General features: G+C 36.7%; 1 protein-coding gene across 1 annotated transcript; it reads left to right on the top strand.

Annotated features, from left to right (window-relative positions):
* Positions 1-454: 454 nt before the first annotated feature.
* patl1 (PAT1 homolog 1, processing body mRNA decay factor) lies at positions 455-16,250 on the top strand. The gene is made up of 18 exons (XM_079614834.1): positions 455-599; positions 1,347-1,449; positions 3,267-3,667; positions 4,621-4,695; positions 4,785-4,982; positions 5,890-5,991; positions 6,510-6,596; positions 7,337-7,530; positions 7,615-7,765; positions 8,739-8,853; positions 9,029-9,126; positions 9,392-9,451; positions 9,911-10,056; positions 10,603-10,762; positions 12,909-13,034; positions 13,126-13,217; positions 14,207-14,356; positions 15,502-16,250. Exons 1-18 carry the CDS (start codon positions 585-587, stop codon positions 15,521-15,523), a joined length of 2,295 nt encoding a protein of 764 aa, XP_079470960.1. The 5' UTR covers positions 455-584; the 3' UTR covers positions 15,524-16,250.
* The last annotated feature ends 550 nt before the right edge of the window (positions 16,251-16,800 follow it).

Here is a 16,800-nt window from a genome sequence, read left to right as displayed (position 1 = left end):
TTATAACTATTTGATATATAAATAACACATTGTCTTAAATATATACATGCATGTGTGTGTATTTATATACAAAATAATTATACACAATACACACACATATATTATGTAAACACAAACTTTTATTCTGGATTCGATTAATCGCGATTAATCGTTTACAGCCCTAACTTTACAGCTAGCTATTACAAAAATGTTTTGAATAATAGCCTACCATTTTAATAGCATTATGATTTTTAAATATTTTCTCATTCTTATAATTAATATTATGGCATATTTCAAATGCTTAGGGAAAACCCATGAAATGTGAACAGGATTCTTTACCCAATGGAATCTCTATCATAATTTGAAATACATTCCCAATATCCTAGTTGGATTTTAATAGAATTCCAACTGAACACAAAACTGGCAAATAAAAAAAGCAAGCAAATAAATAACAATATTATGGCCATAGCATCGTGATTTCACTTCACTCAAGACGCGTGCCATCTCTTCTTCAAGCTCGCGCGTGAGGAATCTTGTGCAGAAGCGCGCGCGGCGTCTCGCGCACCAGCAGAATTAAACGAGATCATTTTTAAAAACACAGATACATGTTCCGTTTTCAGGTAAATATGCCCTTTCTTACTATGGTGTACGTCGAAATCGCCAGGTTTAAAGAAAAGTAACGTAAAGGGTTCTGTTTTGAAGATTTATACTCAGATTTTGATGGAAAATTACGGCTTTGTTTTTCGACACCACAGTTAGCGAGCTAAAATTGTTTGTTTGTAAGGCCTAACCGTCCATTTTCTCTAGTGCTGATATTGAATACAATGTTAAAGCATAAAGAAATATGCTTGTGTCCTTGGCATAACCCTCCGTTTTGCGTTCAGTGTTGCCCAGATGTGTGATATTAAACCTTTGGCCTTGTTAGCATGTTAGCGAGGCCGCGCTAGTAACGTTACGTTACGTCAACTAACAAGGGCAATGTAAACCTTCTGGGATTATTTAAACTTTCCAATTTATCTGGCGACTGTGAGCATGATTTTATAAGGGGAAAGGAGTTTATGCGATGTTTCTGGTCAGTTTCGCAGTGTTCAATATCATCAAGTGTTACTGCGCTTAGCAGTTTACATAATCAGTATTGGTAACGTGTATTACGCATTTCTAATACATGATACATCTTTTGTGTGTACATGATTGAGATTTATACACATTAACACTGAACATGTTAGTTTGGGGTGAGCACAAGCACAGTATTATACCTGTGGATGTGGACACAGCAGCATCTTTCCCTGAGATCTCTGTTTTCCTCCTCCCTTACTTTTCTATGACTTGCAAATTTACCCCAATACTGTTTCTGTGTTGTTTTGTAGTCTTTTGACGATGACTGCACCCTGGAGGAGGAGGAAGGGTTGGGAGAGGAAGAAGAGGAAATTGACCAGTTCAATGATGACACTTTCGGTGCAGGGGCAATCGGTAAATCTTACACCTGGAGTTATGGGTTTACCTCATAACGCCTAGTGTGTCATTTTTCATAAATGAATCTCTAAGGGCCTCTAAATTACCAACATTATCAAAACCTTGCTGCGAAACTGGTACATGATCTACTAAAGGCCTTCTGCCCTCTGAGAGTTTATACGTGTTTAGCAATAGGCTTTTTATTATCATTGTAAATATGTCCACCCTCAGGTCGTGGTACACGTGTAATTTTTTTACTGTGAATTCTTTAATTGTTTTGATAAAGTAACAGAAGAATGTATTTTATATTGTTGGTAATGTCAAGACATCAGGACGAATATTTAATGGACGGAAGCAACTTAGGTTTACTTGCTTATCCATACATAAAAATCTTGTTAAAATGTAGCAAATATGATCCATAAGGCTTTCGAGGAGCGTTTATTTGTGCATCTCTCAATCATCACTGTATTTCACTGTATCATATGTTTTACTATCACAATTAAAACTACAGAGATTTGATCTTAAAAATAAGCAGTTAGCCTAAATATCATCTTACTGAGACATATTATTGGTGATAACTGATATTGCATTTTTATACAGTACTGTTCAAAAGTAAGTCTCTTCTGCTCACCTGGACTGCATTTATTTGATCAAAAATACAGACATTTTTTTAATATTATTACAATTTAATATAGAGGTTTTTAATGTGAATATCTTTTCATATTTCATTTATTCCTGTGATCAAAGCTGAATTTTCAGCATCATTACTCCAGTCTTCAGTGTCACATGATCCTTTAAAAATCACTGTATTATGATGATTTGATTAAACATTTCAGATTATCAATGTTAAAAACGGCTGTGCTGCTGCTTTATATTTTTGTGGAAACTAGCTAAGTTTCCATCCACTTGTCAATCAAATTATCTGAAGTTCGGTAAAAAAAACTCATGCGAATAAAGCTGGTGAAAGTGTGTTTCCATCCAACGGCTTTAAAGCGAATAAAAACCTGTGCGTAATGACGTCACATGCTGTGTTGTGATCAAATTGGTATATCGAATTGATTTGAGACATTTTAAGGTGTTTCAATTCATTTTCGCACTGAATCGTACAACATTCAAGCCAACATTTACGAACAAAGTTTTGCTAGATAAAATGCAATTCATAATTTTTTTCGGCAAATAACGTTTCCATCAGCGTTTATCACATAAGCCGTATATCGATCAAGATAAAATCCGATGAGACCGAACGCATTTCATTTGAGTCGATATTCATGAAATTCAATCGAATTGTACTGTATCCATAAGGCATTTTTCATGCGATATCACTTAATTTGGATAAAAGCTTGTGGATGGAAACATAGCTTGTGATACATTTAATTTTTCAGGATTCTTTGTTAAATAGAAAGTTAAAAAGAACAGATTTTATTTGAAAAAGGAACCTTTTGTAACATTATTAATGTCTTTACTGTCACTTTTAAACAATTTAATGCAATAATTGCTAAATAAAAACTATTAATATCAGTTTAGATTGACACTACAGTCATTTATTATATTCAACAACAACAACATCAGCTCATTCCATCTGTGGGTCATTAATCAGTAAACCCTTTTCTACATCCAAGTTTCGATTTTCTATCCGATCAAGTGTTTACATGTCCTATCGATTGAAATGTCAATGGGTCCGGGCATTTTAATTCCGATTGAGGTGTTTAGATTGAGTTTTTCCATTCGGATCGGACTTTAAAACTGATTGTAATCAGAATACAATGCTTCATGCAAACTCACCCATTGACATCAGATAGTAACATCATCTCATTAAAGTGTATTTTCCTCTCTAGATGATGACTGGCAGGAGCAGCACGCCCGCCTCGCAGAGCTGGACGAGCTGGTGCGAGATGATCTGCCGGGAGCGGACGATCCCTCCTCCGGTGACCTCCCTCCTGCCGGCAGCAATGCCAAGCCTTCGCCCCTCCCTCCACCTTCCTCTTCCTCCCGGCTCTACCCTGACATAGATGAACGGGCTGGCGGTGACCTGGCGGAGTCATTGACTCGTCTCATCTTGGGCTCGGATCCTGCTATTGCTGGAGTGGGCACCGCCAGCTCGGACAGATCTCATCTTCCTCCGAAGCTGCCCGGCCAGACTCCTCATCCCTCAGCGTTGGCTGGACTGTCCCCTCTGCAGCTGAGCTACCAACACCACCAGCATATCCTGCACAGAGGGCCGGCTCCTCTTTCACAGGTTTGTGTGATCGCATCTAGGGATGCACCGATATAAAAAAAATTGCACGATACCGATAATTCTTTCTATTTAAAAGCCGATTACCGATAAATCTAAATCCAAATTTTTATTTAATTTTTGAGAGCTTGATTACAAAAACAGTTTCACCATTTAAATCCATGTCCCAAGCACACAATTATAATGATATTCTCATAATTTTATGTAGCCTATATGGCAGACTTGTGCTGCACATGTCACTTTACTATATGATTTCAATCATATTTCAAGCAATTCTAAATCATGTTGAAAAGTGCGCATCTGAAGTGTCTCAGCTAAAGCAAATGATCCATTATTTATCGGCTTTAATATATCAGATACATTTTCTTTTTGGCCCGATAACGATGACATTAAAAATGAACATATATCGGCCGATACAGATATGGTGGCCGATATATCTAAATCCAAATTTTTATATAATTTTGAGAGCCTGATTACAAAAAAAACATGTCTCAAGCACACAATTATAATGATGATTTTATTATACTTTTATGTAGCTTATATGACTAGACTTGCTCTTCACATGTTGCACTTAACTGTATTTTCCAATTTTCTCAGCTAAAGGAAATAATCCATTATTTATCGGCTTTAATATATCGGACAAATGTTCTTATTGGGCCGATTGCGATAACATTAAAAATGAACATATATCGGCCGATACCGATATGGTGGTCGATATCTCGTGCATTATGAATTAGTTTGTAAATCCATTTGTAAATCAGATTCATGAAAATGGTATCAACATAGTCTGTAGTGCGATTTTTTTTTTTTAATAGCTAAGACTGATTTAATGAAATATAAATAGCTGCAAGTTTCAAAGTGAAGTTTCACTGTGTTCCTTTACGTGTTTTCAATGTCAAATTTTTTTTACAGATAAATTACAATAGTAATTTTTGTTTTAATATTTCCCCCCATAGATAAACTCTCACAGTATTTGGGAGAACAATATGGGATTCGGTCCTGTTAACTCTGGATTAGTCTCTCAAAAAGAGGTAAAGCACTTGAATATAAAAAGGCTTCTTCAAGTTAACTATAAAGTCTTTCAGTGCTGTTCTTCTAATCTTCTTGATTCACCACTCAGGACAAAACGCTTATGTCCATTATCAAAGAGGTCGGGCTTCCAAATCGGCCTCCTAAACTCCGAGAAGAAGGGCGAGATTTGTCCGAAAGGGTTCCTCCTCCTCGGTCCTCCTCACCTGTGATTGGAAGTCCACCTGTAAGAGCTGTGCCTATTGGAACACCTCCAAAACAGCCCATGAGTCAAATCCTCAATCAGCAGGTAAGATGGCATCCTGTCCGAAATATTAAAAATTTATATTTTTCAGCAAGCGTGTACATTAAATTGGATCAAAACTGACTGTAAAGATTTTTACATTGTTATAAACATTTTTTATCTTAAATAAATGCTGCTCTTTTGAGCTTTCTATTCATCAAAGAATCATAGTTTGCACACACACAAAAATCAACATTGAAAATAATAAATGTTTCTTGAGCATCATATTAGAATGATTTCTGATTAATCATGTGACACTGGAGTAATGATGCTGAAAATTCAACTTTGATCACAGGAATAAATTACATTTTATCATATATTCACATAGAAAGCAGTTATTTTAAATTGTAAAAATATTTTATAATTTTACAGTTTTTACTGTATTTTTGATCAAATAAATGCAGTTTTTTGTGAACAGAAGAGACTTTAAATGACAAAAAATGGTTGCCTTTTCACTTCACGATAAAAGCCATGTTTGCAGTTGTGCCACACTTACATGTGAGACTATACAAACTGTTGAAACAAACTTTTTCAGTGATCTCAACAGCTTTAAAACTACTGATATTTATCAAATTAGTTTATACTGTATGAACGTTTCATTAATGCCTTAGTATTTAGTTAAAACAATTTTTTATTAAGACACCATTTTAAATGTGTTTTCTCATTTGTTCAGACAGTTTGACCACCTGATATTTTGGATGTTAAAGATCACAAAACATAAAATAATATGTATTATTTATATGTGCTAAAAATTAATTCAAACTAAGTAGGTTTTATAGATTCAAGTGATATATGTCGTGAATTTATCAAATTATTTAAAAAGGAAATAATGCACTTGGACACGTCATGTCATTGACACTTATGAGTGATGCAAAAGATTTGAACTAAATCAAGATGTTTCTTTTGTCTTCAGAATAATCACCCTTCAGCCATTCACGTGAGAGCCTCTGTGCCAATGCGTTACCCACCTCCGTTCCCTGAGCGTCTGTCCCCCAACAACCTCCTCAGCCTCGCTGTGAGTCCCAGAGCACTTCACAGTCAACATCAGCCGCCTGATGGTGGTGCTAGAATACAGGGGAAAAGTCAACTATTTTGCAGTTTGATGCCTATTTGCTCAAGCTTGAGGTGGCTCTCTTTAGGGGATGTCTAATGTATGACGTCAAACAATATGGTTTCCTTTTTCTTTTCTTTTTTATCTTGATGAAATTAGTTTTATAGTTGTTATATATCTGTTACTGATAGCTTTCCAGTGATATCTTTTATTGTTTTTAGTATTAATAGTATATTTGTTATACTTTACAGCTACTCTCTGGTTTATATGCTATATGCTCTCTCACACACACACACACACACACACACACACACACACGACTTATGTTGGCTGTTTGTTTGTTTGTCCTGTTATTTTGCATTAAGCACATGTGTATATATAGACACAATTTGTGTTTGCATAATTATAAAAAAGGTTTCATGTCTATTTTGAATGGTTTTGAACAGTATTGAAATGAGCGTTTTTTTTTCCTGCTCTTTCAGAACTCGCCGTTGTCTCATTCTCCGTTCCCTGCTGGTGTTGGTCCTGTTTTGTCTCAGATACAAAGAGCCCAAATGCTCAACTCTCAGGTGAGTGAATCCTCAAACCAGTTCCCAAGAATTTCATTTAACAGATTTTGTTCTTGAATGTATAATTCTAGGAGAGGATCAGAGAATTTCTAGACTTGACATAGACTTTAATACTGACTTTAAGAACTGATAAGAATGTGAATGTGTGTACCTTGAAATGCAATATAAGTAGCTTTGGATAAAAGCAACTGTCAAATACATAAATGTAAATGTAATACAGTATAGTAGACCGTAATGTCATACACAGTATATAGTCAAACCAAAATTTGTTCAGACACCTTCAACATTTCTCACATTATCACAGTTTATTCGCTATAGTTTAGAAAATGGTAATAAAATATGACAAGAAATGTATCTGTCAGCTGTTAAATTTAAGTACACAATTATATAATACCAATTTAGCTCAACCAATTACCAAGCAATGCTTCATTTTGTTCAGTCTGTGGAGTAAAAAGGCCGCATTAACAATTTAAGAAAAAACACTTCAGCAAAACATGGTCAGGTCAAAGTGTCTGAATAATTTTTGGTCCCAAATTTTTATTCATTTTACTGGTAGTCCATTGTATGAAGAATTTTTGGGTATAATGTCACAGTTTACTTTATTTTGCTATCCTCACTTACATAAATTAACTATTGTGTCCTGCACACACTAGTAAAAAAAAATTTTTTTGGTTTGACTGTGCAATAGAAACATGACAGACTCTCTTTATAACTTGTGCTACGCTCTTCATGTTGGTCAGTTCCACCGTGGTCCAGGTCCTCCATTATTACAGGGAGGCATTGGAGGTTTCAGGCCGTTCTTTGGGCAGTCAGGTCCTAGAATGGGTCCCCATGGGCCTCCTCTCAGCCACGCACCCATCCGACACAACACCACCCACCTGCACCCGCAGCACCGCAGGATGCTCAACCAGAGGATGCAGAACAGAGGCCTGGGGTGGGTACCATCAGCTGCTTCCCTGGATTAAGCACCACATTGAAAAGCCCCATGTAAATGTTTCTGTGTCTCCCATGTGCTCAGTGATCACGTCGGCGGGAGAGGTGTCGGAGACAGGAAAAACCGAGATCCTTACAGCAATCTAATGACTCAAAGAGAGAAGGAATGGGTAGCGAGAATCCAAATGATGCAACTTCAAAGCACCGATCCGTATTTGGATGACTACTATTACCAGGTTATCACTCTTTTACCCACATGCACAAAGACTGACGCGTCATTTCAAATGAAACCCGTTGTAATTGTGCAACTACAGTAGTCAACATTTGAAGTGGATCAAAAAAGTTAAGCAAAGTTGTCCTAAGACAAGAACGGGTATTGTTCAAAATTCATGTATAACTTTGAAAGGTTTTAATCCATTTAAAATCTTGACTACCGTAGCACAAGACATGCTATTAACATGTATCTACCTGAAACATGCTAGCAAGTCTAGCAGTCACCTAGCATCTTATCTGACCTTCAAGCTTTTAAAACCATTTCAATCTTAAAGTCTTCAAACTTACAGCCTGTTAAACTTTTAAAACTTTCAGACTTCTCAAGCCAACATCAAACTTTGTCTTGTCATTTTGTTTTTGTTTTTTGAGCAACATCATTGTAAATTTATTGTGGATGTTGTTGTGGCAAAAATTCTTATTAAACAAACATCACTGCATAAGAGACACTCAGAGTCAAATTATAAAAAGAGAAGTATTTATTCTTGCAAGAATAGGTTCAGTCTAATACACAGAAGTTGCCCTGTGCAGAAGAGTGACACACTTAACACAGACCAGGCATATCTCTTATAGTGTCTTTCCCAAGGCCTTCTCCCCCCAGGGCCCTCCTTCCTTCCTTCTTTCCAGTAGTTTTCCACAGACAAAGGACCCATATCGCTAGTTAGATTTATCGCTAGTTGACCCACTAAGCCCGCCTACACTAGATGACCTCTGACCTCAGAGTTCAGAGGTTCTTGCCCGTCTGTTTTCTGGAGTGTCTCCCCAGGTACATAAACACATACATTTTAGAAAAGTTCCCCGTTCTCACACCATACTGCAAATGGCAAAAACACATGGCATTCCTTTGCAATCTACCGAAAGTCAATGAAACACAAAATCTTGCCATAACAATGTATTTCCATTTATGGCTGATAATGCTTAACCATTCTTATTTTTCAGAATTACTATGAGAAAATGGAGAAGCGTCAGGAGCGGGACAGAGACAACAGGAAGGAACACACCACCAAACTCATCACTCCTCAGGTGGCCAAACTGGAGCACACCTATCGGCCAGGTAAAAACAATACGCAACACAGTGACCTTTGTTCAGAAATCTATCTTAACAATCGCATAAGTTCAACCAGGGTCCAAAAATAATATTTTGTTATTGGCAATTTAATTGTGCATTTATATCAGGACATGAGCTATCACATGGTCTAATACTCTGTGTGAATGTTTTTGGTTCACAGTGCAGTTTGCCGGCTCGTTAGGAAAACTCACTGTCTCCAGTGTGAACAATCCAAGGAAAATGATTGATGCCGTGGTAACCACTCGCAGTGATGATGAGGTCAGAACTCCTTTTACATCTTTTATATAAAACCACTTATGAGGCTCTTCTCTTGATATGTATTTTTTTTTGTAACTTGTAAGTGTTGCACTGTTGCAAAAATGCAACAAAAAATAAATAAATTGCAAATATAATCACCCCAGAATCTTTCTGGACCTAGTAGTGTTTTTTTCTTCATGAATAAATGGTTAATTCAAAAGGTATTTGTTAGGGAATGGAACGGTTTCTTTGTACCAATGTTCTTGGTCATTTTGTCATTTTACAGGAAAAAAGAGAGAAGCAGGTGTGGAATAAAAGACGACAAATCCTTTACACTGTGGAGAAGGTAAGAGTGTAAATAATGAAATAATGAGCCTTTACAGCCATTATGCATGTAGGCTGTCAAAATAAAATTCATATTTTTATCACATTTACATATGTATCAAATTTAAAATAAATTCCCGTTCCAGTAAACGCAAAAAAAGTACTGTGTGATCGGTGCTTCGGCTCTTTGTATTTAGCTATGCATAAATGCATGATGCTGTTATGTTCATAATTGTTTATGCAATTTACGAAATATTAGATTTATAAACGTTTGTTTGAAGCTATGCACTTTTTTTTTTTTTTTCACAGACAGACATGTTATTTCATTGCTTTGAATATACAATTTAATGGCAAAAGTTTTTCTCCTCTAACTGAAACGATGCCTTTTAAAGTCTAAAATTCTAATTTTAGTTTTTCAGCCATCGTGAAGCACTAGTAGCGATAGTATTTTAATTCAAAATCTGTGTATTTTGTTATGCAGATGTACAGTCTACTGCTAGAAGTGCAAGACTTTGAGAAGAAGTTCTTGCAAACCCCTGAGCACCAAAGAGATGCCCTGCTAGAACAGCATAAAACACACACGCTGCAGCTTTACAACTCCCTCCGAGAAAAAGAGTGGGACGACCGGTGAGTGCCACAGAAGACCACACGAGTATAGGCATGCGTTAGCATGATTACACTAGTTAAAGCCAGTCCAGGATCCTTTGACTCAAATTCTGGACTATTTTGACCATTTCTGAATAAGCAAAAAGCAATGTCTACCTAATTTAGAAATACTTGAAAATCCCATTGTTGTAATGGGTATATAATTTTTTTATTATTATATAATTTAGACCTGGTTTCACAGACAGGGCTTAGATTAAGCCAGAATTAGGCCTTAGTTCAATTAAGACATTTAAGTAGCTTTTATAAATTTGCCTTAAAAAAACAGAGCATCTTGAGACAAAACAATGGCACTGACATATTTTAAGATGTATCAGTGCAAGTTGTTCTCAGTTATAACCGCTCAAACATGCATTTAGTCTGGGACTAGCCTGATGCTGGTCTGTGAAACCGAGGTTAAGTGTGTTAAACAGCATAGTTTTTGCTTTAGTCAAGAATTGTGTGAAATCACTGATATTGGTATTGACCTCTGAAGATTTGCGATCGTAACGGATCTCCATCCCTCTGCAGAGTGAGCGATGAGCAGTGCTTGATGATCATGTCAGTGCGTAAGGGGAAGCGCCTCATCTCCAGACTCCTCCCCTTCCTGCCACAGCCTCAGGCTGCTGCTGTTATCATGGGAATAGCCAGGAACCTTCCAGCCCTTGCCAAGAAAGACAAACAAGACCAGGTATACACACACATGATGCATCTTAAGCCGGGGACACACTTAACGACTGTAAGGCCAATTATGAATGTAATTTGATACTTACGACTGATCATGCCCAAACGCGGCAAGTCACAGACATAGGGCTGGGCGATAAAACAATAACGATAGTTATTGCAATATAATTTTTCTCGATAAAACGATATCAACAGTATGATAAATGTTAGATAATGTTTATGTGCCAAAAGCGGAACGAAACTCATTTGAACCGCGCGCCACACGGACCATTTATCCGCTCGGCTCAAAGTCCAAACGGCAGCGCAGCGCGAGCTCACTAGAGCTGATGCGTTTACTCTGATTGGCCTCGGTCACGAGATCCAGTGAGAAGCGCTTGAATTCAGCGAAGAACACAAATGTCTCAGTGATTTAAACCAGTTTAAAGGCAGATGAAACGGCGCTGACGAACAGGAGAAACACTGTGAGCAACGATACATTCAGAAGCTTTTTCGTCTACAAATTCCCATCGTTTACCACGGATTTACTGTAACGTTAGCCTAGTAATATTAACTGCACCATGAAATGTGGGATATACATATTGAATTGTATTATATTATGAATGTAGACAGTGTATTAAAGGACTATTGGAATATAATTACAGTATTTAATAATGTATTTAGGCTACTGTTTTTCATACAAATACCATAGAAACCATAAAGTAATATTTTGCCATGATAGTGAGGTGCTGTAGGCTATGCCCGGTTTTATCTGTGGTTATCATGATCTAAATGCATGATGCTGGATGACCAATTGTTAATTTTAATCAAACTCAAACAGTCAGATTATTACTTTTTACCAAATAAAAATGAGCACATGCAGAAACTAAGAAATATTTTTTTCTATTAAGATATTTATTTTGTTAAGGAAAAATGACAGATTTGTGAATGTTCACCTGTTTGGCAAGTGATCTGTTCTGACAATGAAGAGTACCGGTAGTTTAAAACCACAATTAACGCTCTGGTTTCTACAACTTTCACTTAAAGGAGAACTCCGGTCAATTTTAACATTGAGCTCAATTTTTAGTAAATTTGGAGTGCTGTCAATACAGAGAACAACGACAAAAATCGGTGTTGACTACACTGTGTTATCCTATTTTTAAAATTTGCACCCTATTGACTTGAATGGGGCAAGTTTTAAACCTGCTTTTATCCTCTTATCATCCTTGATGTGTCATACAAGTGTCCAGCCATGTGAGTGATTCCTTCAGAGTGAACACGAGTGAATCTGACTGCAGTAGATGTGAAAGATATTAATAAAAATGATGTTATATCAGCCAGCGCAAATACCTGTATTTAGTTCCTGTTTTCGGTGGAAGTCCAAAGTAGTCGATTGTCGAGTTCACGCGCATAGGTTTAGTTACTATGATCACGCGCCTGAACTCGACAATCGACTACTTTGGACTTCCACCGAAAACAGGAACTAAATACAGGTATTTGCGCTGGCTGATATAACATCATTTTTATTCATATCTTTCACATCTACTGCAGTCAGATTCACTCGTGTTCACTCTGAAGGAATCACTCACATGGCTGGACACTTGTATGACACATCAAGGATGATAAGAGGATAAAAGCAGGTTTAAAACTTGCCCCATTCAAGTCAATAGGGTGCAAATTTTAAAAAGAGGATAAAACAGTGTAGGCAACACCGATTTTTGTCGTTGTTCTCTGTATTGACAGCACTCCAAATTTACTAAAAATTGAGCTCAATGTTAAAATTGACCGGAGTTCTCCTTTAAGAGCAAAAATCTGCCTTTAAACTTGAAAGAAATACTAATTTGACATTTATCGTGATAATTATCGATATCAACTGATATAAAAAAATTATCGTGATAATTATTTTTGGCCATATCGCCCAGCCCTACAGAGACCGTTGCGTTCAAGTCTGTGTTCAAAGTCGATGTTTCAAATCTGTTCCAGTCGTTGGAAACAGTCTGTAAGTGTGTTCAGTTCAATGTTTCAGCTTGTCGTTAAATGTGTCCCCGGCATTAGTGAAGAGAATAAGATGTGTGAACGCAATTCAATGTAGCAAGTCTTGTAGGTTAAGAGTAGCACTCGGATAAAGGAGTGTGCTTTTATCTTAAATTTCCTCGCCTGCATGTTTTCTTTCTTAGGTACTGTGTTGGTTGGTGGAGCCAGTCACGGGAGTAATTCAGGCCATGTCGAGCACATCCCTCACTGATCTCCTTCAGGAGCTGCAGGGCAGGGAAGGACAGCTTCCCCTCGTGCTGCAAAATAAGGTGTCACTGGCAAACTCATTTATGTTTATAAAGGCATAGTGCATCGGCCTTGTTTGACTGGCTAAACCAAAGATGGTGTTGTGTTTGTCAGTTCGGCGTGACGCTGCTGTATCTGATCCTGAGTGAAGGAGAGCGGATGCAGAGCTCGGATCCCAACTGTCAGCTCATGGATGATAACCGCTGGTGAGCATCTGTCTATTAAACCAGTTAAACTCATATAAATGCTACTCTTTTCTAGGGCTGTAATGTCCCAGTCGACTTGCCGATTTATTGGTCGATACGTTCTGGCTCGACCAAAATTCTGATTGGTCAATTTTTTGCCGTGTTAATTTCATCAGGTGGAAAGCACTAATTGCTAATGGGGGTGTTTTCAGAGCACCCCTGTTTCACAGGTAACAGTCTGTCTTCAGAACACCCCCCTTGTTTTCTTTTTTTTGGATTAGCCCAAACCACTGGATCGCAATTGACCCTTCGCAGGGAGCTTGATTGACAGGCGTTCTGCTCAATCATACTTCGCCATCCACCATTTTGTCCGACAAAGCAGTCAGGAGAGTTAGTAGATTAACGTTGGAGGATTAGAACTTGAAAAACAGAGTGTACTCACTGACGTCTTTCCGCGATTAAAACAACATTTCTTATGTTCATTCATGTTTATTTGACCCTATGAATGAACTAGAAGGAAGAGATGATCGGTTCACGAGCAGCTTTAACTGAGGCTCTACAGCGATCTGTCACGAGACATTAAAGAGCCACAAAACTGTATTTATTGTTTAAATTTCTTTAAAAAAATTACCAAATTTGAAAGGTGAGACTTTGTTTAATATCAAAAGTAACCCCAAAAGTAACCTGGCCTTGAGCCTATGCTTTATTTTTCAGTTATGCACTTTATTTCGTTTCTGCTTTCGTCTTGATCTCATTTGTTTAATAAATATATTAACAATCTGTTACAAAAAATAATCACAATTATCCTTATCCCACAATTATCCTAAGTCTTTGTTCAACAATATGTATGGTTTTACTGAAATAATCTGTATTTTAAAGCTAATTTCTGTAGCTCTCTGAGGTACACTTTGGTACTACCCTGGATATTTATTACAGACATTGAGTGGCCTGACTGCAATTTTCCAGGTGAATTTCCACCACACTTCCCAGTCTTTTCTTTCTGTTTCCAGGACTGAGTTGGTGTTCTCTGTGACCCGGGAGCTTCTGAAGGTCCCGTCCTCTGCGCTCTCATCACCCCTGTTCACTCCTCCAAACCTAGTGTCGCTGTTCTCTCGATACGTGGACCGGCAGAGACTCGAGCTCTTGCAGGAGAAGCTACAGTGAGTCTGACCACAGAAACACACAAGCTCAAGTTTAAAAATAAGACTGACTCATATTAATAAAATATTCAATTTGTGAGATATATTGCCTGTGTATATTTGTGATTCCCATTTTTCTCTAAAGTATATTAGTTAAGTTTATCTATCAAGAATTATTTTATCCATTGCTCTATTGAGAATTCATTCATTTATCCATCTATCTATCGAGAATACGGGTGAAACTCGAAAATGTTTAATATCGTGCAAAAGTTAATTTATTTCAGTAATTCAACTTAAAAGGTGAAACTAATATATTATATAGACTCATTACATGCAAAGTGAGAAATTTCAAGCCTTTATTTGTTAGCATTTTGATGATTCTGGCTTACAGCTTATGAAAACCTTTTCACAGTATTCTAATTTTGAATTTGGGCTTTTCAGCTTATTGTCAGGTTTATGTTCTATTATTATATTATGTGGACTATAATATATTATTATATTATTGTATCTTCCGTTTACTCGTTTCAATGCGCTTTTTATTTTGGGATTCATTACTGAACATGTAGGCTACTAGTCTTCGTGCTTGCTGACCACAGCGTAACACTTTATTTATTTATTTAGCAATAAATAATTTTTTTTTTTTTTTTTTTTTTTTTTACTGACAAAAAAGTCACGCTCTCAAAGCACTGATTGCGCATTGTTATTTATGCGCAGACACTTTTCAGTACATTGTTTCCACACTCAATCAGGATAATGTTTTGATTTGTAATGCGTTTAGTAATTCTGAATGGATCCGTGTCCTGTAGTAAGATATGGAGTCAGGTCAAGATGTTTTTTTCATCTTCGTGTGGTCCTGTTCGGTAACGAGCTCTTTCCTGTTGCACTGTACACATACTATACACTTTTACTATACTATACTTTTTTTTCTGTGATGTTTTTTTCTTTTCATAGGTGCTTTGGTGTGCATAAATGTATGAATTATATTGACTCCTTATATCATTTGGTGTCCTTTTGGAGTCTCCAAGTCTAGTCTCTTTTTTTGAAAGACCTAAATTTACCTTGAATAAAGCTTTCACAAAATACAGTTTTCTGATGGTTTACTAGAGCAAATGATAACAACTGGGCCTTTTCATTTTTATTGACTTTTTTCTTCTTCTTTTTTCTAGGATCACATCCCTGTCCAGGTAGAAGTGACTTCAAACGCGGCAGTCGTTGAGAGACGGACTGCTAGTGTATTTGTGAACGAGCAGTTTTATGTGTGATATATGTTGGTGGGTTAGGCCAGGTCATTTTTCATTTCTTGTTATAAGAGTCACAATAGCTAAGAATAATGTTTAAATGGTAATACAACTGTTGTCCATAGGTTTGTCAATAAAGGCGATCAGGTATGTGTATTTTAGCTTCTGTTAGGGTCAGGAGCCAGGACAGGGACCTCATTGTGTGGCGACATTTCCCTGAGAAATGGCTCAATCATGACAACGTCAGACCTTATTTATAACACATAGATTTGAGGAGAAATTCGCTGTACATTAATATCTTAATTTTTCTTATACACTGCAGCTTGAGGTATGTTTGCAAAAGAGTGAATGTGCAAGTGTGTCTGTGAGTTTAAATGAAGGTCTGAACAAAGGTATTCTTCATTTTTAAGTATCTTGACATGATGCCTGTGTTAAAACATGAAATTAAAACTTTCTATTATACAAAGTTGGGTTGTGGTGTTTGGGTCTCTTCAGCCAGCGCTCTGGGTTGTCCAACACTGGACAACCTGGACTTTTCAACCATTTATTTTACAGTACTTTTTGCATGATACTTTTGACAAATGAAGAACTTATATTCTCCATGAGTAAAATAAAGCCTGTTTTTAGGATCATTTGCTTTCATTCTCATGACAAGCACATTTTCCTTTCAAATTCTCATTACTGTAATCTTTTGACAAATTTCCCTTGAATACTGTATACTACTTTTATAATTAACATTGTTCTCAGTGGTGATTCCCGTTACAGTAACACAAGTACAACAAATATGTCCATAATGTCTAACGGTGGCAATTTTAGTTTTAAAGGTTGGCTAAACTTATCAATTTTAAATAATTTTGCCATAACTTCTTTTGTCAGCAAGTTCTAGACTCATTCAACTTTATCTCCAAATATTACCATCAAACAATATTAAAATCCAAACCATTATAATTGATAAAAATCATGTTTTATAATATTATAGTGATACTTTCTTTACACTTTTTTTGGCATGGAGGTCTTTTCTTTTCTCATCTGAAAGGTCTTTTTCTTTTTGCAGAGTTTTTCTCTTTAATATCTATCTCGCACAAGCCGATAAGCGTTTTTTCCCTTCTAAGGCTGTAACATTTGTCAGCACTAAATTTCCATTCCTTTTGTTTAGACCTTTTGTTTAATGTTTTCATTCAGAGGAGCTTTTGATAGACACAACTAAGATTATTCAGTGTAACTGCT

Source organism: Phoxinus phoxinus (assembly GCF_949152265.1).
Source record: "Phoxinus phoxinus genome assembly, chromosome: 6".
NCBI lineage: Eukaryota > Metazoa > Chordata > Actinopteri > Cypriniformes > Leuciscidae > Phoxinus > Phoxinus phoxinus.
The sequence above is the reverse complement of the archived record's forward strand: the minus strand, read 5'-3'. Positions and strand labels throughout refer to the sequence as shown.

What these genes read in the sequence shown, in the direction of transcription:
- patl1 (XM_079614834.1), top strand. An exon ending in ACAACCTCCTCAGCCTCGCT is followed by an intron (nt 5,992 to 6,509) that starts GTGAGTCCCAGA and finishes CTGCTCTTTCAG; the next exon opens with AACTCGCCGTTGTCTCATTC. An exon ending in AGAAAGACAAACAAGACCAG is followed by an intron (nt 10,763 to 12,908) that starts GTATACACACAC and finishes TTTCTTTCTTAG; the next exon opens with GTACTGTGTTGGTTGGTGGA.